This window comes from Lacerta agilis, chromosome 1, assembly GCF_009819535.1.
Source record: "Lacerta agilis isolate rLacAgi1 chromosome 1, rLacAgi1.pri, whole genome shotgun sequence".
NCBI lineage: Eukaryota > Metazoa > Chordata > Lepidosauria > Squamata > Lacertidae > Lacerta > Lacerta agilis.
The window spans coordinates 89,092,475-89,116,547 of NC_046312.1; the positions used below are offsets into that span (position 1 = coordinate 89,092,475).

At 42.0% G+C, this 24,073-nt stretch overlaps 1 protein-coding gene across 4 annotated transcripts in view; it reads right to left on the minus strand.

The window, feature by feature from the left end:
• Positions 1-242: 242 nt before the first annotated feature.
• Positions 243-24,073, minus strand: part of HSPBAP1 (HSPB1 associated protein 1) — a 48,088-nt gene continuing 24,257 nt past the window's right edge. For 3 of the 4 annotated variants that reach the window (XM_033162542.1, XM_033162558.1, XM_033162567.1), the window contains exons 4-8: positions 21,860-21,996; positions 19,045-19,216; positions 6,856-6,939; positions 1,596-1,706; positions 243-823 (exon numbers count right to left, since the gene is read on the minus strand). In XM_033162542.1, the coding sequence (XP_033018433.1) occupies positions 284-823; positions 1,596-1,706; positions 6,856-6,939; positions 19,045-19,216; positions 21,860-21,996 (1,044 nt within the window). In that variant the 3' untranslated portion in view covers positions 243-283. The remainder of the gene's footprint in view (positions 824-1,595; positions 1,707-6,855; positions 6,940-19,044; positions 19,217-21,859; positions 21,997-24,073) is intronic. The other variant, XM_033162550.1, reaches the window with a different exon arrangement.

The following is a 24,073-nucleotide window of genomic DNA, read 5'->3' on the forward strand; positions in this document are numbered from 1 at the left end:
AACACATAAATGATCCAGCAGGATTCTTCTTCTATTCTTATGCATAAAGACAATTATTAGTTTTTGAGGTACCGAAAGACTGTTGCTTCTGCTGCAACACACAAACTTGGCTACTCCATGGGAAATGGTTACAAAAGCCCTGACATAGTTAGCTGCTGTATTGTTTGGAAGTTTGCAGTTGAGCTGATGCTGATGTGCAGCTAAGTATTCTTTAGTATAGAAGCTGTGGAACCTCCAGAACATACATGTCATTCTTTTTTTTATTTTCAGAAAGGCACACATTTTAAACACTTGCTCTTTCTATCAAAAGTTGAGCCATTAAACGGATGACTTGGGGATTTAGCACACAATCTAGCAAATCATTTGTACAAATAACTGCTTGTGGAGAGATGGTACTACATCCTGGATCCTTCTGATCTATTAATGCTCCAGAATCACCAATCACATCTGATGTCTTCCCAGCACAATGCAATTTCCCAAAGTGTTCATCATTTTCATTTGGAGACCCTTTACTGTCATTTTCAGCTAAACCAGTTGAATCTGTTTCCCAGAATTGTGGTAAAACCTGAAAAAGATTGTGTCCAAATGGAATGTTTTCCAGTTTCTTTCTTTTGATCATGGTTAGGCTAGATTCACAGGACGTCAACTGGAAGTCTTCAGGTTCTGATCTCCCTTGGACCTTCTTTCTTTTACATGGGTACTGACTAACCTCTTCAGTTCTAGGGTCTATGTCTTCAATTTTACTAGTCTTCTGGTGCTCTAAATATGCAGAAACAGCCCCATTTACATACTGAAGATTGGTTTCATGGGAAGTTACTTCAACCTAGAAAATAAAATACATTCAGTGTACAAACAGGTGATACCTTCACTGCTACTCTTAGGATTTGTTTATATGTTTTGTCCTTCTCATCTATCCCCATTGCTTCCACTTTATTTTGCCACCCTATTGTGTTCTTTGGGTGCCTTTCTGCTTGCCTTCATTTCAACCAAGGTGGCCCACTAGCCTAGCCAAGACATTGCGTGCATGGGAGTTTCCCTTCTGTTGAAGCAAAGGAGGAAGCTGGTTAAGCAAGAGCTGCCTGTGCAAGCCTGAGTTTGTGTGGCATATTTATTGCCTGCAAAAAGTGAATGTCAAATAAACTTAAACTATCCCTGTCAAAGTGCTTCCTTACCTTAAAGCACTGGTCTTTACTGTAATATGTGATGATGTTAGGTGGACTTAAAAACAACTGAATGGAATCCCAGAGCCATGCAATGCACACACCCACACTCTTAACTGTGCTGGATCCCCTGACCATCCCTACTACATACAGGGCAAATGGCTAGATATGTACAGGTTGTGCAATCTGCACTTCTGAATCTCTGGACTTGGAGGAGGGAATCCTTGAAAGATACGGGGTACGCTTCCAGCGAGGAGTTAGACCAAGATAATGGGGAGCAGCCTTGAAGACTCAGGCTCTGCCATGCCAAAGTTACTAAAAATTCAGCTGCAAAGGTGGGGTGTGGGTGTGGGAACATAGACTTGCAGTTTAGAAAACAAAAATGTCACTGGGTCAAAGGAGTGAAAACCATCGCTTATTAATGCAGAACTTCACCTCTGTGGGGTTGAGCCAGGAATCTGATGCACTGGTGGTTTCAGCAGATTTGATTGCACATATCAGCGTTCGAGTTATTGCCTCTTCTACACGGGCTTCATGATCTGCATCCTACAAAAGAAACGAAAGCTAACATTGTGATAACTGGAATGGATAGAAAGGAGAGCAGAAACAAGAAGAGAGGGGAACTCAGAGGTGCAATGAAGAGGTGATTGATCAAGCCCAATGTGTTTTGAGCCAGCCACTATTCTTTAGTGGAACTGATAAAGCAAAAAATCAGTACAAAGAAGTACAAAAGGCCATGTTTTTGCTTTCAGGTTCTGTTCCTGGACTTTGGGTTGTGAATGAAGACACCTCTTGCAAGGGCAGCCCATAACACAAGTACTAGGGCATAATTAGTGCTTCTGTGATGGATCTTTAACCATCCCGTCTTAAAAAAAAACTATTCCAGAAAAGAAGGTCTTACAAATTTCTCAAGCAACCTGGAAACACAGAAGCGGACTTATACCAAGTCAGATTGTTTAACTTCTCCACCAAGCAGGGCATGCAAGTAATAGTCTTCTCCTGCTGTTGCTCTCTACCAATTGTTGTACAGTGGCATATTCTGAGACTTCACCAGTCTTTCCACCAATACATCCAACCTTTATGACTTGGAAGTTGTGTTTTTTAATGAAAGCTGAGATTTATTTATTTTCTAGGCAGAAGTTGAATTCCATAGCAGTAGAGGAAAGTGGGGGGTCAGATGGAGATCATCAAGCCAGGAAGGTAGCCCATCTAGGAGAAGGAAAATTCTTCCCCTTTCTTTGTTGTCTCCCCTGTGTTGCAATTATATCAGTTGTAAGCTGCTCAGAACAGAGACCTGTCTCTTATACAGATGGATGCCAACAACAACAAAAATGGTATACTCTGACTGGCAGCAGCTCTTTCAGGGTTTCACACATGTTTCTTTTCCATCACCTGCTAACTGGCCCCTTTAACTGGGGATGTCAAGGATAAAACCTGGGAGCTTCTGCATGTCTTCTACCGACCTATAGTCACCGAATGGAGGGTCTGCAGCTCAGAGTTACTGGTTTCACCATTCACACCACTGACATCTTCGGGAGCTATGGTGCCCCGAACCTCTGAAGAATCCTCATCTCAGACCTCACCCACTAGTACTAAAGAAGGCTTTCCTAATCTTAGGTTACATCATATTTTGGGGCTATGACTACTTTGACCCCCTGACCATCAGCCACGCTGACAGGGGATGATGGGGGTCCAGCAATACAGGATTGGGGACATAATGACTTCCTGTACAATACAAATATCAAGGGAAGAATTTAATACAGTGGTGCCCTGCTAGACGAAAATAATTCTTTCTACGAGTGTCTTCGTAGAGCGAATTTTTCATCTAGCGAAGCGGCAATGGAGCGCGGTTTTCGTGCAAAAAATAAAATAAAATTCGTCTTGCGAGGCAGCCCCATAGACTTTTTCGTCTTGCAGGGCAGCCTTCCGCTAGCGAATGCTTTTCGTCTAGCGAGTTTTTCGTCTAGCGAGGCATTCGTCTAGCGGGGCACCACTGTATTGTGCTATATTGATCTTTCCATCAGGGCAAGCATGCCAGACAGAATGATCCCCCTCACCTCCCCCCGCACTGTTCTGAGGGTTCTCCCGCTGCCTAAGCCAATCTCAGGGCCACATGGTGGGAGGAGATGGGAGGAAAGCCCTGTTGCACAAGCCTTATGCAGGGCTTCCGCTGACTGGACGCAGTAGTTGAAGGAAAGACTCTCATGTTAAAGAGATCTCTAATTTCCAGCACATACACTTGGGGGTGGGGTGGGGAATTAACATCCCTTATTATCATAGCTAGGCTTTTATTGCATAATATGCCCATAAAAGCCACATGATCAAGCAATTACATGTTTCTAATTGGTGGACAATACATTGTATTAGCGTCTTGTTAAGTTAATTGAGTCTTGTGAACCTTAATTTATACCACAGGGATGCTGTCTAACGTATAGGATCTTTAATTCAGGAAGATCAAAAAGGTATGTCCCAAACGGTATCTCTAAATGACTTAAGCTAAGACACAAAGGATATTTCTGAGAGACAGCAGACGCCTTGGGAGCTATTACAAATGCAAAACTAAATCATTTTAAATTCCAGGGAGCATACTGTCATCTGACAGTATCACCAACCCACTGATGTATTATTGCAGCCTTAAATAGCAGCAGCAGGGGGGGAAAGCAAATGTTGTCTTTAACGAAGGATACCAGCACACAGCTTTTAAAGATGAAACAAGAATCCAGTAATTGATTCTTACATGTTACAAGCTGTCATGTCTCTTCTGAGTGCCTTTAGGCGGTGAAATACAAAGACTAATTTAGGATTTCATCAGGATGAGACACACAGGCAGGCCAGGCTTTCTTGTTTAAGTGAATTGCTTTGGATCGGAGGACTGTTTATGGGCAAGGAGAAGCAAGTTCAACGTGTAATGTGGTATTCCTGGCACCATAGCAAATAGTAAGATGGAGGCAGATTGAAGAAATGGGGCTTGCTTGCTTGAGTTTGGCTGGAACGAAACTGAAGGTGGTGTATAGGGAGATGCTTGTTCCTTCCACGTGGAAACTGCATATAATCTTCCTTCATCTACCTACCGTCCCATTCCTCTTTCATCTCTACTATTTATCACTGCACTAGCAAAGGAAGCACTATTTAGAATAAACCATTAGCATTTCTGATGGTGCCATATCACATCTATATCAAACAAATAACAGCAGATTGATCTAGTTCAAAGTTATCAAAGGGGGGTTGCAACCTGTACAGACTAGACAGCCTTTGCTGGTCCAGCATCTGTCTCTGTTTGCTTTCTATATCAACTCATGCTGAAGTCGTGCAATAAAAGCTAGACTTGCCTTTTCTTTCTTTAGCTATGTGTGCGTTTGTTTTTTAAGTTTTTATTGATTGTGTTAACTGCAAATGGCTTTAGGACTTCTACTGTGTTTGCAAGTCACTTTGAGTCACTTTTATGAGTTACGCAATATCACCACCACCATCATCACAGTCCCAAAACTCTGGATAAACTCTTAGACATGGTGCAACAAGCTTCTGTTTCCTTTGGTAAGTTCCCTTTATTAAATAGTTTCGGAACAACTGCTTCGATGTGCTCAATAATCCTAGGAACCCAGAGCAAAATACTAATTGTGATTAGGAAAAAGAAAGCTTGGCAGAAGGACCACTTCATTTTCTCATATCAGGGCAGTTGCTAAGGACTCTCATGTAAAATTGAACTAAAATGTAGTGCCAGAGACTTGTAATATAAAACTGATGTTAGGAATTGCAGACAATCTTACCAGAATCTACAAATTCTTTTTTTCAAATACTCTGCTCCAGTCTAAACAATTAAGGTAGCTCTCATTATGATTTTATTTCATGGACAGTCACAATGTATTATGGGCTATGTAGTCTTAAAGCTACCAGCAATAATTTTATAATCTTAAGACGAAGAAATTCATCATACAGTCTGATTGTGAAGTATATATGCAGAAAAAGATCTGGGGTCTGTACCTGTCAAATTCAGAGCAGGTGGGCTGTTTCCTAGAAAAATGGACTTCAGTGGTTTTACATGTCTTTTCCTGCAGACCTTTTGATATTATTGCATTGCAGCTTCATAAGCCTGAAACTTTTCAACTCATCTATTCGCATTTTAGTATGTACACATTTAGGCTAGCTTACCTCGGGTACATGAACATTCTTAAAGCATTTCAAGGGGTTGCAAGCCTGGAAAGTTCATTTTGCCTCAAAGTATCCATGAATAGCATTAATCCCCACTACCGTAAGAAGAAAGAGTTGAAGTGGTCTCAGTATGTTGAAAACAAATTAAAACTTTATCCTTTCTTATAAGGTCTCAGCGAAATAATTAATTGTATCAGTAAGGCTATTGAAGTGGGCTTGACACACACCTATCATATCAACGTGGTAGCAGCTGGTTATTGCTGGAAGCTCGAGAACTGCTTGAGTGAATAATGAAAATGTTCTTGATATTACATTTTAACACCCGTGTCACGCATTATTTTTCTAAGACAGATAGCCCTACACCTAAAAAGTAATGCTGCTGTCATCTCCAGGGATAATAGGGTATAATCAACTGTCACCACAAAGACGACATGCAGGCATTCCTCGGGTTAAGCAGTGCCCACAGTCAACTTGTTAGCTTGAAGCCTCCAAATTGTTTGTGATGTTTTTAATTTTGGGAGATAGTTAATAACTTCTGTCCAGCATGCTGCATTCAAGCAATACTGGAGACTACAAAACACTAATGTTTGCTTAGCTTTGACTTCAAGAGCATATGCCATTTTGTAAAAAGATGAGGAAGGCATCCTGTGTAGAATACTACCAAGCCTTGGGATTTTCAGGATGTCAGATTCAGTTCCAAGTTACATGGCATGAAGGCACATGAGGCCCCCATTTTGCTGAAACTAAGCAGATCTGGGTCTGGCCACTGTTGACGGATCACCCTGAGAACCATATATATATAGACTGCCATGAGTTCCATGGTAGAAGACAAGATTGGATGTAAATGTTGTGGGCGGAAGAAGATAATATGACATCTACATCAAAGTGAAGCAGACATTTTAACTAAAAAGACACACTAGTAGCATCTTCACTTTTGTTCCTCTCCACCCCCTCTAGCTTGTACTGTCTTGGTCTCCAAAGGCTGTTTCTTGGAAATTTCACGAGAGAGCTGAAAATACGCTCAGATTTTGAACCACACAAAACAAATAAACTACAGCAAGGGGTGGGGAACATGTGGCACCTCCTGGATTCCAACGCACAGCCCTGACCACTGGCCATGTTGTCTAGAGTTGATATGAGTCCAACAGTATATGGGAGAACAAACTTAGTTGTATCTAAGGTGCTACTATTTTTATTTTTAGTAGATGGGTGATGATTTATATAGCCTCATCTATGTACATTACAACTTGCACATTACAAAGTGTAAGAGACAAGTCTCTGTCCTGAGTGGCTTAGAATCTACGTACCGGTAATTCCAATGCAGGGGAGACAACATGGGAAGGGGAAGGTCAACGGTAGCAAGGAAAAGAACCTGTGATCATTGCAGTCAAGTATGCTTAGTAGGGTGTATGGAAATAGGTAGCTAGAGATCATTATTATAAACTACTCCAGCACATTTCCAGATGCCATGTCCATCTGTGAACATTCAGGCCATGTGTGTGCCTGGCGGTTTTAAGAGATAAAACAATGGGGGGTGGATAGTTACCAGTTCAATCCATGAGTTTATGCTAACAGTGATTGGGTCAATGGATTCTACGTAATGCCACCAGTGTCTGGGAACAAACAGGACCTGAATGGGAGAATAAGAAGAAAAGGAATTTAAAAAGTCATAAAACCCCTTTTGTGCAACTATAGCGTTTCCCTGACTTAAAAAAAAAATCACCTTGAAAAATATATTTTTCAGCAGCAGTTTCTAAACTTCTCCAATTGATCCTCCTCTGCATTTGCTGTCTGCTGTATAATGTACTTAGGCTGTCTGACATGGATCTTATCTGGTTCTGCCAGACTTTCATTGCTAGGTTCAAAATGCAAACTCCAACTAGCCCACCTCAGCTGCAAATAATTTTTAAAAGTCTGGTCAGCAAAACAAGTTCCCCCTCTGTGAAATGGCAGGGTGAGAGCAGCATGTTGGTGAGACCAAAGTGCAGGAGCATTTCCTGTCACAAGCTTGTCCAGACTTCCCTTCTTATCTGACATAAGGAGGGAAGGAAATGGCAGAATGTCTAATCCCAGGTCAATCTCAATCTTTACTTTGACTTTAAAAAATAAAAATACAGGGTTCGGTAGGGGAAAGAGAATAGAGAAGAATGGAATTTGGGGGCTAGCATCAGGAACCAGGAAGGCAGTTCATTCACTAGATGCTAAGGGTGCAAAATTATTATTAAAGGAAGATGGGGAAATGAAAGAAAAGCTAAAGGAATGATTTGAATTCTTCTGACAGCATATCTGAAGTCAGCCAGATATCCACCCCAAACCAGTTTTTGGGAGAGAGAGCATCTGAAGAATTATTATTATTTCTATCCCTCTCTTCAATTCAAATGAATACTTACAACAGCTAACAAAAGAAAATTAACAAAATAGATAATATCAAAGCTATGCATTAATACAACAATAATGAGAAGCAGCAGTCATTAAATGAAACAATTACCTAACTGAATCAAATAAGAGTAATATGAGACTACAATTCTGTGACTCTATGAGGTTCTGAAGCTAACTGACAACATACAAATTAGCAAGTCACCAGGACCGTATGGCATCACTGAGAGTTCTTAAAGAACTGTGAAATTGGTTAATCTTCTAACAGAAATATGCAACTTGTCACTAAAATCAACCTCCTTACTGGAGAACTGGAAGACAGCTAATGTAGCACTATAAAAAAAAAATCCTAGGGAAAGTCAGGGAATTGTTGTATATTATTTGAAGTCGGGGGCAAGCATGGATGCAGTCAAGTCTGCCAATAACACCAAGTTAACCAAGGTGCTGAAAACCCATATAAACTGTGAAGACCTCCAAAAGGAATCAGAGGCCTGTCTAGCCCAGCACTCAGTTGTTCAGTGGCCAGACAAAGACCTCTGGAAACCCCACAAGCAGAACATGAGGAGAGCAAGAGCCCTTTCTTGATGTTGTCCCCAGTACTCTTTACGCTAGTTGGCAGTGGCTCCCCAGAGTCTCGGGCAGAGGTCTTTCCCCATTACCTGCTACCTGGTTATTTTAGCCGAGAGTGCTAGGGATGCAACCTGAGACCTTCTGCATTCTATGCATGTGCTCAGGGCTGGTGCGTCCATTTAGGCAAACTAGGCAACTGCCAAAATGGAGGGGGGGCACTGCTGTCCCGCCTGCGCCCGCTGCCCGGCAGCCCACAGGCTGCCGCCTGGCTGCCCGCCGGAGGATGCTGCGTCGCCCCGGCCTCCAGCTCCCGCTAAAGCAGGCTTTGGCGGGGGGCGGGACAGGCAAGCAGCGGCTTCTCCGCTAAAGCGGAGAAACCGCTTCTTGCCTCTCCACCACCCCCCGACCTCCCGCTAAAGCAGGCTTTGGCAGGGGGGCGGGGGGCCGGGACGCGCAAGCAGCGGCTTCTCCACTAAAGCGGAGAAACCGCTGCTTGCCTCTCCACCCCCCCTCCACCTCCTGCTAAAGCAGGCTTTGGCAGGGGGGTGGGGCGCCAGAAGATTGGTCTTGCCTAGGGCACCAGAAGCCCTAGCACTGGTCCTGCATGTGCTCTACCAGTGAGCTACAGTCCCTGAACAATCACAAGATCCAGTTCCTGCAAATTATTGTACTCGATTTTCTTCTGACCCCAATTCTCCCAGGACTCTTATCTGAAAAGAAAACACTGGCTCCAAACCTTCCACAGGACAAAGCCAGGATTCGGGTATCATGGGAAGCTCAGGTGACCACAGAGCTCCATAATTTTCCATCCCACCTCCAAAACTGGTGTAATAATCTTAGTATCATTTCATAAAAAGATTATTAGCATCATTTCGTACATCCAAGGAATATTAAATGCTTTCAAGTGTTCAAACAGCTGCAGAATCTCCATTAAGCACACAGCAATGTCAGCACTAATACACAGGAGCAAAATTAAGACATGATTTGATTTGATTGATCAGTTTATAAGCTACCTTAAACAGAGTGCTCAAAGCAGCATCAATAGATTAAGGGCTGGTGGAAGATTGGTCATTGGGACACCGGTCCCTAGGTATTATCTTGGCCTTTGAAAAATCCACTCTTGCAAGAATTTTTTTCAAGGACATACACAAAGTTACTCAATAATAGTATTCACAATGCTTTACATCCTCCTGCTTTTTCTAAGTGGAATTATCTCAAGGCTAAAAACATCTTCCATAGTCTTGTTCTACCAATATTTACTACAGAGAGTGACCAGCCTATTGATAACCTCTCATTCCAAATCCTCTTATCTGAAACAGGGTTATTAGCCCTGAACTATTGCACACATAAACAAGGGTTAGAATGAAAGAAAAAGCCCCCCCCCCCCAAGCAGAGGAACCATTTAGCAAAACAACCCCAGAAGACCCTAGTCTGTGATGCTCAGTAAATGCTTTCAGTAGCTGCTCTAATGCAGCAAATAAAAAGCCAATTCCAAACAGCATTTTCATCTGTCGAAATACTTTTGGCATTATCCTCTTGGAGGAAGACACATGGAAGACATTACAGCAATCCTGAAAGCCCACAGGGATTTTTCAGGAAATATCCATGAGCAATATGCTAGGTTCCTGCCTATGTAACTTCATTGAAAAATCCACTGACAAAAATAAAATTCTGATGCACTATTTTCCTCCATTGATGTCTTTTCTTTCGTTGATACAAATCCAAATTCAGTGAGGATGAACAAAGCATGAAGGACATAAAACTATCCTCCAATTAAACACTTCTAGGTCTCAGTGAGTTCAATAAGAGTCCTATTGATTTCATTGCACCCTGCTAACAGTCCAATCCTACATGTTTCATCAGAAGTAAGCTCCACTGAGTTCAATGGGACTTGTTCCCAGGTGTCTATAGGATTAAAGCCTAAACCTCTCCCAGTCTCAGTGAAGTTGATGAAATTAAAAAGTGTTTAATCTTTGACTAGATCATGCCCTAAGTCTATATTTACATTTTAGCATAATCTTCACTAACCTGCAGATATTCTGGAGTACCAGCTACTACCATTTCTGACCAGCGGCCATGCTGCTTAGGGCTAATGGGAATCCAACCGAAGGACACTGAGCTGGAGAAGGCTGTTCTAGCAGATGATTAACAGTGTATACTTTCAGTTCAATGTTTTAAATGGTGCATATGTTAATGCTGTTTTGATGCATTGCTCTCCAGCTCATTATCCAAACCTCATTAATCCTAAACCTGTGATTATTTAAAAACAACTCTTTGCAAGCGTGTGCAGAGATGCAACATGCAGCTTACACAGGGAGATGAGTATATGTAAAACACAGGCCCATTTATCAGAATATTTGGGGTATTTTTTCGTGTGTTTGTCTTGTGTGTGCTACGTTGATCAGCTGAAGAGGACAATTTGGTCTGTGACCGTTTAATAAAATTTGATTTGATTTGGGGTATTTTGGATAAATATTTTTAATCCTATGGAAAACTGTTGGTCATAAGAAACTATGAGGTCATAAAAACTAAGAGTACAAAAATATTTGTCAGAGTATAGGAAAGGAACTACTGTGTGGTATCTATATTATAGTAAATTAGTTTCCTGAAATATGTACATTTATAAGAATTATCCAGTTTTAAAGATATCCAAGGACATGATTCAAAGTGTTAAAGTGCCTTTGAATCCCACGGATTTCTGTGGAATTGATCTATACACATGTAACCAGTGGGGCTTACAGTGCAATACTATGTATGTTTACTCAGAAGCAGATTCCATTCTGTTTAGTGCGTATTAATCCCTAGTTAAGTGCCAACCTAGCAGTTTGAAAGTACATCAAAGTGCAAGTAGATAAATAGGTACTGCTCCGGCGGGAAGCTAAACGGTGTTTCCGTGCGCTGCTGTGGTTCACCAGAAGCGGCTTAGTCATGCCAGCCACATGACCCGGAAGCTGTACGCCAGCTCCCTCGGCCAGTAAAGCAAGATGAGCGCCGCAACCCCAGAGTCGTCCACGGCTGGACCTAATGGTCAGGGGTCCCTTTACCTTTACCTTTAAGTGGGTATAGGATTGCAGCCTTAGGTGTCTAACTTCAGCTATATAGTGTACCAGATTTTCAGATAACCTATACTGGGGTTGCCTAGGCCTGTACATTTTCTAAAGGACATACCTCAGGTAGTCATCCACCTATAGTCACTTTCAATGAGATTATTACATGTGTTAGCAGAATTCATGTCTAAAGATCCCTTAAATTTAAAATAATCATGTTATACCCATGACAAAGGAACTAGTAAAATAACTTTGGAACAAAAATACATGAGGCTGTCACTGAGAAAAAGAACATGTGTTTGCAGTTTTGTGCTTCAAATGTTTTCTTTCCAATATAGATGCATACATTATATAGTATGGACACTTCTACAACCCAGAAATCCTATGCGTTGTGATGCACATACAAAGCTCTTGCTCACATCATTCTTCTCTTTCTTTTTCAATTAAATGGAGGTGGCAGCTGTGGATGTTGGTGTCAGGGCTGGGGAGTTGCACCACTGAACTAAGTGGAGTAATTTTTTAGGGCAAGGTAGGAAACTACCTGCACACATTAGAGCACCTCCAACCCTCTACTGGCTTACTGTAATAATGCTATTAGAGTTATTTAGAAACAGATGCTACTCTTATGGTAAATGGGAAAGGCAGCATGAGATAACTAGTAAAGATTGGACAGAGACGAAAGGTTGACTATGGGGGAAAGGAGATAAAAAATGTAAAGTAATAAAACAGCTGTCAAGAGAGTGCCTTGAAACAGTATCTTGTTTGTACATGACATTTTTGGACATACTAACACAGGGCCAGAAGGTGTTCTGAGCAACTGTGGTTATGGGGTGTGCAAATGTAGACAAGAACAATGAGCTAATGCATTTCTCAATTTAACACAGGCCTTTGCAACCAGTCCTTGCACAATTTACTACTGTGCAGCTACGGATTCTGACTGCAAGCCAAGCATAGTAAATAACAAGCCAAGAGAACATCTGTGCATACCAGCATAATGTTAAAACCGGAATTTATTAAAGCAGCAAGGAATGTAAAGTTATCAAAGGTGAAAAAGGACAGTGTTGGTGGACGGAATACAAAACTGATGGCAAAGCATGTTTCGAGTTTTGTAAATGTTTTCTCCAAACACGTGTCTCTATGGTGTCTATGCATGTAAGGCCCACCCTTCATGACCAGGACTTTAGAGGTCCCTGTACATGTTATGCATGTCAACAAGGTCCATGTATTGAAGGGGGGGCACTGGGGCTGTGATGCAGGTCTCATCGTAAATGTTGCAGCTTCCCCAGCCCTGAGTCCAACATCCACACCTTAGGTGTGGATAACTGAGCCAGGAAAGGCTACATGTTTAGCCCTTCTTTGGCTGGTGGTCCAGCTGTGGCCCTACGTGGAGAGGGGTATTCTAGTTTCAGTTGTCTATGCTCTGTTACCCTCTAGGTCAGATCACTGCAGTGTGTTATGTGTGGTATACTGCAGTCTTCATCAGAGGCCTCATCTGAAGTAAAAGTAAAGATAAAGGACCCCTGTATGGTTAAGTACAGCCAAAGGCAACTATGGGGTGAAGCACTCATCTCTCTTCAGGCCAAGGGAGCCAGCATTTGTCCACAGACAGCTTTCTGGGCCATGTGGGCGGCATGACTAAACTGCTTCTGGCACAACAGAACACTATGACGGAAGCCAGAGCATATGGAAACGCCATTTACCTTCCCGCCGCAGCAGTACCTATTTATCTACTTGCACTGGTGTGCTTTCAAACTGCTAGTTTGGAAGAAGCAGGGGCAGAGCAATGGGAGCTCACCACTGTTGCGTGGATTCGAACTGCTGACCTTCTGATCAGCAAGCCCAAAAAGAGGCTCAGTGGTTTAGACCACAGCACCACCCAAGTCCATGCCTCATCCGAGACAGGCATGGAAAGTGACCACACAATGGACCTTTTCAGTGGTAGCCCCTAATGTGTGGAATGCAGAGACACATGCCTGGGACCATCACTCTCAGGTTTGCAGGCACTAGGCTAAGAAATGTCTTTTTACCCAGGCTTTGGTAGTTAAGTTAGCCTCTTTTGTGGTACAGGCAATGACTGATTTACGTATATCCAACTGACACGCAACCATGCATGTGTGTATCACAGTGGCCGGAAAAGGGGTATAATGGGCTTATACATGCTCCTCCGTCATGCATGATGACCTGGAATGCAACCCCTGTGCAAATCAGGGGGGGGGTTTTGCCTGTACTTTTACGGTATTTTAGTGGGGTGGGAGAAGACTTGCCCTTCTCATTGCATGGTTGGGTGAGCCTTTTAGGAATTTTGTACAGTACATTGTTTTGAAATTTTATGCTTTTGATTTTCCTCTATTTGCAAATAGGCTTTTTTGTTTACAGTGACTAACAAACATAATCAGCAACTCCTCCAGCTCCCATAGAAGCTTGCCTGAGCAGTCAGGGATCCAGCATATGTAAATATTTACATACATATGGTTCTTTGGCTCAGACACCCCCACCTAATGTGTAAATGTCAGAGGTACAGCTGGGGTCCTGCTGCCATTTTGAATAATGCAGCCCCTTTATGTGCATAAGACATGGAGGGGACTCTATTTCCCTGTCTCCCACTTAGGCATAGTAACTGTACACCCTGCAGAACATTCAACAGAATGAGTGTAGGCTGTGGGGCAAGACATATCCCCTTTCCCCTCTTCACCTCCTACACGTTAATTCACCACAGTTATGCTGTGTGAATAGGGTTATCAATAGGGCTGCATGAGGGGAAGTTTTATTTTAAAGGCCTTTTTAAAAGTGTCAAAAACATTATGGAAGGTCCCTTCTAAGTTCATGATATACGTCATTAGTGTTGTTTCAAAAGCTGTGACAGTCTCACCAAAAGGTCCCCACCTTTTGTACTGAACGTGTATATTACAATATATATATTTGCCCATCAAAAAACAAAATCTGTCCAAAATTAGGCAAGACATCGCTAACAAGGAGGGTTAAAAATCACTAGGAAATCAAGAGAGCAATTTCTGAGGGGCAAGCAGTCAGTCTTGAATGTTTGTTGCAGAACAAACACATTCATATAGAATGAAATAACTCACGAGCAGTTGCATGTTTATTCAGAGGGCAGAGCTGGGTTGATTTTGCTGATGTGTGGTAGTATTCTTAAGGGATATGAAGTTAAATCTTTCAGAGAAAGTCAGATGAAGATTACAATTTATTTCAATGTCATTTAAAATCCGTTTTCCATATATGATGACAAACTTGATGAAACAAATTCTCTTTTGTGTGTGTGTGGGGGGGTGTATCCTACACTTTATATGAATTGTGCTCCACAAAAGAGAAGAGTTATGAATGTGTGAAAATGAGTTTTTTATTGATCAGCAGCTATCCACATCTCTTGTCCATTTTTTTTGTTTTTGTTTTCCAAAGTATTCTTTTTAAGTCAGTCAGGTAGGTAGCTGATGCCAATTTGCTATTTGGGGGGGGGGGAGAACCACCACACAAACTTCAGACACTCACAAATGAACCTCTCATTTTGAACTCATAATTATGCTCACAAACCTACATGCTGAAAGTATCATTTGCAGATGCAAGTGCGAGATGGAATTAATTCTGCAGTAACTTGGCCATCGCTGATGATCACACAGATGTTTTAAGGATAGTGTGACATTTCAAACATTTTAATTGGGGGTGTTAAGATTTCAAAGGACACATTCAAGCTTCTAAAAAAGAATTAGCCTACAAACAGACCAGGCAAATCTTTTAAAATCAATGAAATTGCATTGAATTCAGCTCATCTACTTCTATTCATCCTGGCTTAAGAGTTAAAGACCAAGGTAACATTAAAAAGTAATTAGAATATATATTGAAACAGGGACCCTGAATGTATTTAATATAACCAAGAGTGGTGGAATGAGACACATTGGCCAGAAGATGGCATTAGGCACATTAAGTTTCTTTTAATATTCAAAGCCAGTATCCAGCTAGCATACAGTTGCTCTCCTGAATACCAAAACACACCTTTATCTTTATTTTATTTTTCAATTCTGCATTGTTACAACATCTTAATCCAAGGCATGCAGTTCCCGGCCAAGCAAGAAACAGAGATTACTGTAAATTACCACAAAGTGAAGCTGACTGCAAATCCTCAAGTAATTGTATTTGTAATACACGCTCAATCTTTGCATTCAGTTAGAACAATTCGTTTGCTATCTAAGGGATTCTCATCAAATTGCTTCATCACACCCCTTCCAATACTAGACAGGCCTGAGCAGAGCCAGCAGGCATTATTCTTCTGGGAGACAGGCCTGCCTTAAAGGGCCTTGGCATTCATTCATTGCAGACAATTCCTTAGCTTTGCTCATTTGGAAGGATCGCTTAGTACAGCCCTCCTGGGATTTTAACACTTTAGAGGGCAGGTAAAAAGTGGTGGCTGCAGGAATGCATGCTCCATTAATTTTCTTTAAGGTCCCTGTAAACAGAAAATGAGCAGGGCAGGGAGAAAGCTAGGCTAGAACCCTTCTTCCAGATCTGCTACCTGTCTGTATGCAGGGAATTATTTACATGGAAGTATATTCAATTATCCTCTGGAAGGTGTCCAGAAGAGGGCGACAGAGGCACTGAGGGAGACCTGGAGACCAAGTCTTTTTAGGAAAGGTTGAAGGAGTTGGGTATGTTTAGCCTGGAGGAGGAGCTGAAGGTGTATTCCTTCAAATACCTGAAGGGCTTCCCTATAGATGGTTCAAAGCTATTTTTGAACCTGACCCAATTAATTCAAATATCACCCCTGCCTGCTGCTCACAAAAGATTCAGATAAAGCCTTAGAACTTCTGGATGGCATGAACTTTTCAGACCATGGAATAGACTGCCTTAGAAGGATGTGGACTCTTCCTTGTTAGATGTTTTTAAGCAGAGGATGAATGGTCACCTATCAGGGATGCTGCAGTAGAGAGTTTCCTGCATCAGCAAGGAGCTGGTGCCTCGAAGACACCAGGCAAGCCTCCCTGGAAATAGCATTCCACAAATGGGAAGCCACCACAGAAAAGGCCCACTCCTCTCATGTTGCCACCCCCTGGACCTCTCGTGGAGGGGGCAGATGAGGAAGAGCTGCAGATGATGATTGCAGGGGCTGGGTCAGTTCATATAGGGAGAAGGTGGTCCTTGGGGTATTGTGGTCTTATGGTTCTATGTCCTCACTTGCATTCTGAAGTAGAAACCAAGGTTGGCATTGCCATGTGTTTTCTTGGCTTCAAGTCTCTGTCCACTCACTGGCTGCCAGAGATATATATATATATATATATTTTAAAGAAGCTATACTAGCATGTCTTTTGCCAAGTAGCACCTCAGAGCACTGGAACAAGCAGCTGGCCTTTAAACCTTCTATTTTTAACAAGATTTGACTTCTAATTAGTTGAAGCTTAATTAAAAACAGTGACACTGCTGCTTCATTACCATTCCTAATCACTGAAACAGAATGCCTACATTGAATTCTTTAACCTGAAAACAAGGCAATGCCCCACTGTTGGCAATTAAAAAAACAACAACTGAAGAAAAACAAAAAAACCACCATCTATTGAAAACATCAACAAAATGATGAGCAAAGATCATTACTCTGCTGTAGGAGAGAAAAACAGTGAAGTAAAATCATTTAATCTGGGGCACTGGGAATACATTTATTATGCAGTATAAAATGTTAATTTGCTATACAACAGAACACACTGAAAATAGCTTTGAAAGTGCCATAACAGCACAATGCTATACATGCCCACTTCTAAAACTTCAGATGTTCCAGTGGGCACTGAAAACACTTTATTCTTCACTGTTTTTAGTGAGTGTGTGTAGGATGAAAGGGGCCTCTATTTTGTGGGGGATGGGCAGATGATGAAATTTGATTCAAAGAACTGAAATGCTTTGCTGTTGCTACTCTTATTGTTATTAGCCCTGTTGTACCAGCAGGAGTCCTTGTGCTGAATTTTGCCTGTGGAATGGAATAGTTGAATCCGCCCATAGAATATAAATTTAATAAAACAACTCATTAAAAGAAAAAAGTCACAAAGAGAATTGGAGAACGTAAGCAGCCTTAACAGGTTATCATCCTGCTTCAATCTTTAGGACCACAAATAAAAGGGTGGTAAGTCTATAATGACACGGTTGGTGCTGTGGTCTAAACCAGAGCCTAGGGGTTGCCGATCAGAAGGTCGGCGGTTCGAATCCCCGCGATGGGGTGAGCTCCCGTTGTTCGTTCCCAGCTCCTGCCCCCTTAGCAGTTCAAAAGCACGTCAAGTGCAAGTAGATAAATAGGTACCGCTCCAGTGGGAAGGTAAACGGCGTTTCCGTGCGCTGCTCTGGTTCGCCAGAAGTGGCTTAGTCATGCTGGCCACATGACCCGGAAGCTGTCTGCGGACAAACGCCAGCTCCCTCGGCCTATAGAGTGAGATGAGCGCCGCAAGCCCAGAGTTGTCCGTGACTGGAACTAATGGTCAGGGGTACCTTTACCTTTTAAGTCTATCCAAAACCATCTCTGTGCGTTTTCGGGCACCAGGGACCCTCCCTGTCTTTTAAGATACACAATAAAGGGTGCTGAGATTCCATCAAATCCATCAATGTGCTGCATTCCCTTAAAGACTTAAATAAAAAAATAAGTGAGTCTCACTGAGTTCAGCGGCACTTACTTCCAGCAAGCCGGTATCTGAATCGGAGAAAACCAGCCCATTTTGTACAGCAAGTTACATGTTGAGCAAAGAAGTGATTACATCTACTATAGAGAAATTCATCTGGAAGGAGCATTCTAGTGACCCTTAAGTACTGATGGCCTGACACATTGAGAGATCCTTCACAGGGCTGCTTTTCAGATACTGTAGTCTCCTTTCCTCAGTAAAATATGATTAATCAACTTTCACATGACCTTGTTAAGAGTACTTTGAGATTCTCTACTGAAATACTAATGCATGCTGTAAATACAAGTGATGTAGCTGCTGGGCAAGTGTTTCCATTATGGAAGTTATCCATCACCACGAAAGTGTAAGTTAAAGCTCTTTGCTGGCTCTGCACACTTATTCATTAAGAATACATTGTAAAACTTGCGAGTTGCAGATGAGATAGTTTCAGAGCAGCCCCAGAAGCCTGTTAAGTACAGGATTCAGAGAAACTAACGGGTAAAATATTTTTCTAGATAGTCCAGTTGCAAGACAAGTGAAAGAACATGAGCCAGAAAGGTTTCACTTTGAGGGAATGGCATTAAACAAACAAGGTTGGATCCAGAAGACTTTGCCTCCTGTGAACGAAATGGTTTCTCCAATCCCCCAAAAGGTTTCAGATCCAGCTTGAGGAATCCCACTGGTGGAACAGGAGAAAATGATTTCTTTTAATTGAAAAAACCTTCCCCCCCCCCCCCCGGCAGTCTCCTATAGGCCTTGGAAAACTGCTGTGGGTTGGGGAATCCTTTGAAACAGCATGGGAGGTGCCACTGAGGACTACAGACAGAAAGAGACATTGCTGTTAAATTGCCTCACTTCACTTTCCACCAGCAGGAAATTGCCTCACTTCTTTCCACCTGCAGTCTCTGCTCAGTGGAGCAGAGTGGAGTGAACGCTGCATCCAATGCAAGATGTTTTAGTGAGACTGGGAGAAGACAGACAGACCTCATGGTCCTCCTCCCAGCTTTGTTTACTTCTTTGTTTACTCCCACCCAACCCCCCTCTCTATTTCATATTTAACAAAAGTTCCAAACTAGAGTAAAGTTAGAGTTCAGGAATTACCTGGCCAGGTTGAAGCGTAACCACATGGGCCTTTGCTTTCTTAAACTGTGGGCAGCTTTTCAAATCAGGATTGACCACATTGACCCTGCTGAAGACGCTGGATTCTTCATAGGGAATTCTGGTAGGATAAAGAAAACTGGAGTCTTCAGGTGGGTAGAGATGCCATCTTTTCCTGGAAGCAGAGATGATGCAAGTCACAGCCTCCCCTTTAAGGCTGAGCAACTGCAAACAAACAAGTCTATCAATACCACAAACGAGCATCCTATTTAAGACTTGTGAGAAGCTGGAAAACAGGCACTTATTAAGTAGCATAATGCACTAAATGGTTATGCACCATTTTAAGGAGGCGGGGAGCTTCACTTTAAAAACAACAACAACACATTTATGAGTCAGGACTACATTTCCCTGGATACAGCTATGAAGGGAGACAACATGTACAATAAACTTCAGTGACTCACTTCCGCCTTTACTTCTGAGAAACCAACTCTGTATTGAACTTGATACTGCAGTTTGTGTTAACTCTACTCAGGATCTGAATTTTTCTGAACAAACCAAAAGATGTGCCATTGTGGGAGATTTCCAGTTCACATATTTCCAGCAGTTTGGGTGCCATATTTCAATATATTTAAGACATACAGCATATCCAGTGTTTATATTCTTGCATGCATCTTGGTTATTCCTCCTTTCTCAGTTGTCTTTTATGCTCGCCGTACTTTAGTCCAAGGAAAGCAATCTGTCTATTTAGACACCTAACTCTCATAAAATGCCAGGGTGGTGCGTAGACCCCCATTGCTTGAATTTCCTGGCTCTGCCCTTGGGGGTATGGGAGTTTAGCACAGTATGAAAATCCTAGCAAGTGCATGCTTCTTCTCTCTTCGAAGAACCTAACATAAAGCAAGATTTTTCTGTAGGGAGCCTGCTGTCTACTTTACTTTCATGTTCAACCCAATCCTAGAAACTGGGGGAAGTGGCCATAGTTCACTGATAGAACAAATGCCTTCCATGCAGAAGGTCCCAGGGTCAATCCTAAACATTTAAGTCAAGAGCTTCAGAAGTTGTGAAAGGCATGTTTGCCTGAAACTCTGGAGAGAGTCCAAATACCGGTAGATATTACTGTACTACAGTATAAGGCAGCTTCCTATGGTTCTGGTGTATGTTTACTTCTAAGTACGTTTCTTGTTATTTAATGAGGCTTTGATCCAGGTAAGCATGGCTAGGATTGTAGGGTTAGTGAAACATCCAAGTTTATTTCAGAGATCTTGGGGCACTGGCCTGCAATCCTGTTATTAAGCTATTTTTTATTTTTTTTAAATGTGTCTCTGTGTGTTTATCCATAATGCTGAATTGTCAATTCGCAAGGCAGAGCAAATGAGCACATAAAAAAGTTTTATAAGGAGAAAAGTCTAAGTGATGGAAATAGTAAAAGGAAAAGTAATTAAAATAATAGCCCACACAGCAAATTTATGGAATTTAAGAAGAGCCACATAATCAACAAAAGAGGGGATGCTCTCACATGTTTATTGACACCATAGACAGGAAAAGCAAAAGGCAATCTTATAAGCACAATTAAAGCAATTGGCACTGCCTGGCTTTCAGATTCAGGCTGTCTCCCTTTCCTTCCTCCTGCGACAACCATCATTTCATTGTCATACCCCACCCCCACCCCTCAGCTTCTGTACCATTTTCTGCTCTAGTGATTCTTTCTGTTATTTTGTGCGTAAGGTATAGTTTTGGACTTGCATCCTCCCAGGTAAGATGTTGTAAGGAGAAGGGAGGAACAAGAAAAGAGGTGTAGCAGTCATCTTATTCCGAAGGCTACCAAAGGATGGCGAAATGCAAAGCAGGCTGTGAAGAGCCCCAAAAGGATTTCACTGGACAAGGCGAATGGGCAATAAAATGGCAACTGACATGCAACACACAGAAGAGATATAAATCCATGTTGCAGCCACACATGAAGTACTATGTCCTGCTACAGTTCCCCCATCTCATTAAAGGGCAGCATAGAACTGGAAAATGTTTAGGAAAGGGTGCACAAAATAAGCAGGAATTTGGAGCACCTTTCTTATAAGGAAAATGCTAAACTGTTTGGGGCTCCCATACACCTTCTGATTGTGTGGAGGCCATCTAGTATGAATCAGTCATACATGCTATGACTGTTAGTGAAAATGCAGCTTCTCTCTCTCTCTCTGATCCAGCTACATAGCAGACTGAGCTTCCTTGTACCAAACTATCTCCTGCCTAAGTTCTGGTATCCTGCCTATGCTGGAAGCAAAGTTGGCTGTGACAAGAGATAGGGTCTTCTCCATGACTGCACCCAACTTATGAAATAGCTTGCCTCATAACACCCAGGTGGCTCCGTCTCTTGTGGTAGCGCTTAAGATATAATGCCTATTGCCATCTAAAGAGCCTCCCCCCTCCCCATAAGACCAGTAAGCACCAAGTCTAAAATTATTCAACTGGGCATGACTCAACTATAAGAAAGAACTTTAGAATGCACTGGTACAATTCCATAAGTCAGGTATGCGCAGAAAAGCAGGACCTCTGTATTGGTGTGACTGCAGGGGAAGTATGCACACTCTGCATAGCTGTTTACTCCAAGATTAACAAGATATTTCATATAAATAATATCAAGAGAAATTCATATTGATTTTCTCATTTGAGAACATTACTATTTCTTAATAATGGGCCCGGGGCTCTTCCAATCACAAAAAGCCTGAGAAAATTAAAACATGAACTAAAGATTCAAAAAGAAGGTATCATCATCAGGAATCAATCACATTTCGTTGCACAGATGGCAATATATAGTTAATGTTACCTTCCTTGCACTTGTAGCACTAAGTTGCACCCATAGGAGTCCAAATGACAAGGAGTGTTAGCTCTTGCTGAGCCAATCCACAGAGTACTCTCTCTTCCATTTCTTTCAGGAAATCCAAAGTCGGACCATCTTATGTCCTGTTGCAAGGATACACTTCAGGTAAAGCAATCATGTTTTGAATATATGTTCTGCTACTAAGCACCCTCCGCCTCTTGGATTTTTTCTCATCCTTTGTGGCTACAGCATCTTCAGAAAGCTCTATCTACTCTTCTCCCCGCCCCCATCCCCCAGTTAGATTGCCATAGGGTATATATGCCATTAGAGAGCTTCAGTGAAATGAATGAGAACATAAAAATTAAGTTCAATAGAGCTAACCTTTGAGCTAATAGAGCTAAGGGAGCCTTGTTTAGGGAAACAGCTTTTAAATCTAGATATGTACACTTCACGCTAGTCAAATCATTCTTTGTGGCCTTTCAAGTGGTGGGTTCAGAGGGCCATTCACCAAGTGGCAGGTTTCCTTAATGTAAGTACTGGCTAGGGAGTTAGAGGCAACCATTTAATCATCATTTTTTGTACCTGATGTGTTGTAAAATTCTCAGTACTTGACAGAAGAATACAGATGACTATGCTATCCAAGAAAAAGAGGCGTCATCCCAGGTAACTGTTCACAAGTATGGACTCTCTCTGACATCCTGCCCTGTGGCGAGGATAATGTTTACCACATATTCTTTGGAAGGAACAGGATATACGTTTAATCTATCAACCAAATGAACAGGCAAACGGATTGGATGTTTCCATCCGCTACCACTGCACCAATGTCTGGCCAACCTAAGTGGCATTAAGTTTTATCTCATTATTCCAATAACACTTTGTCTGAGGAAACAAATAATTCCCTATGTGCAATTAACTAACCTCAGGGGGAAAGAAAGGAAATTCGTAATCACAGTGTCACCACAGTTTGGTGAATCTGTATGATTTCTAGAACATAAGAAGACCTTGCTGGATCAGGCCAATGGCCTAGCTAGTCCAACACCCTGTTCCCACAATGGCCAATCAGATTTAAGCACAAGAGCACTCTCCCCCTTCTGCAGTTTCCAGCAACTGGTATTCAGAAGCATTGCTGCCTCCAACTGTGCAGGCACAGGATAGCCACAATGGATAGTAGCCATTCAGTTTTTGATACTATTCATCCTTAATTGGTAGAGCTCCACTCTCTTATCCCAGGTATTGGAGGGGGACAAATTTGCCACTACATTGGGGGCTGCATGCCAGCAGGGGGGTGGGGCCCAAAGCAAAAAGTGTGCAGGCCACCCCCACCCACCTCTCTTTGGACTACAACTCCCATTATCCTTGATTATTGGTCATGTTGGCTAGGGCAGATGGAAGGCACCAGGTTGGGGAAAGCTGGAAGAGACCCTCTTTCCAGTCACCACCCCCCTAACTTCAGGTGGTAGGAGACCCAGAGAAGTGCCTCAAATGATCAATGTAGTATTCATGTCACAGAGGGCAGTCATTTAGTTATGCAGAGAACAATACACCTAGAATTTGGGCTCCTTCAAAACAAAGAATAGAATCAACATGCCACGAAGGTTTAAAGGCAATTCATGGCATGTTGGTTGCAGATGTACAGAAATGAGGCTCATTTCATTATTTAAGCAGTCATTAATTGAACTTATTGGGGAGAATTTACATTTGGTGCTCTAACCAAACAAGAAGGGTGCAAATTAATTGTCCATGAAAAGTAAAAATAGTTCTGCTCAGATCCTTTATCATTTTATGTACCAAATGCATAATTTTTACTTTGTAAAATCTGTTAAACTGGGAAAAAATATTATTCTAAGCTATCCAAACTAACCCAGTACTTATGTGAAAAGGAAATGCTTGAAGTGTCAGCTCTTGCCATACTCCAGATTTATTTAAGATGTGTTTGTGCGCTTGATCTACATATCTAATCATTCTTGCATACCTGAACACCTTTTGCCACTCTCTGTGCTACCCTGGCTGGTATAATTAATCTAATGGACAGTTGATTCAATGCCAAATCACCTAAAACAATGGCTACAATTTGTCCAAAAAGACAGCTGATCAATTACCAATTTGTTCAGCAAGATAGTCAAGCCAGTGGTATATATCTAAAGAACAGAATAAAAATGATAACCCTCCTCAACTATGTAAATATGAAACCGCATTGTGCCAAGTCAAAACCAGGGGTCC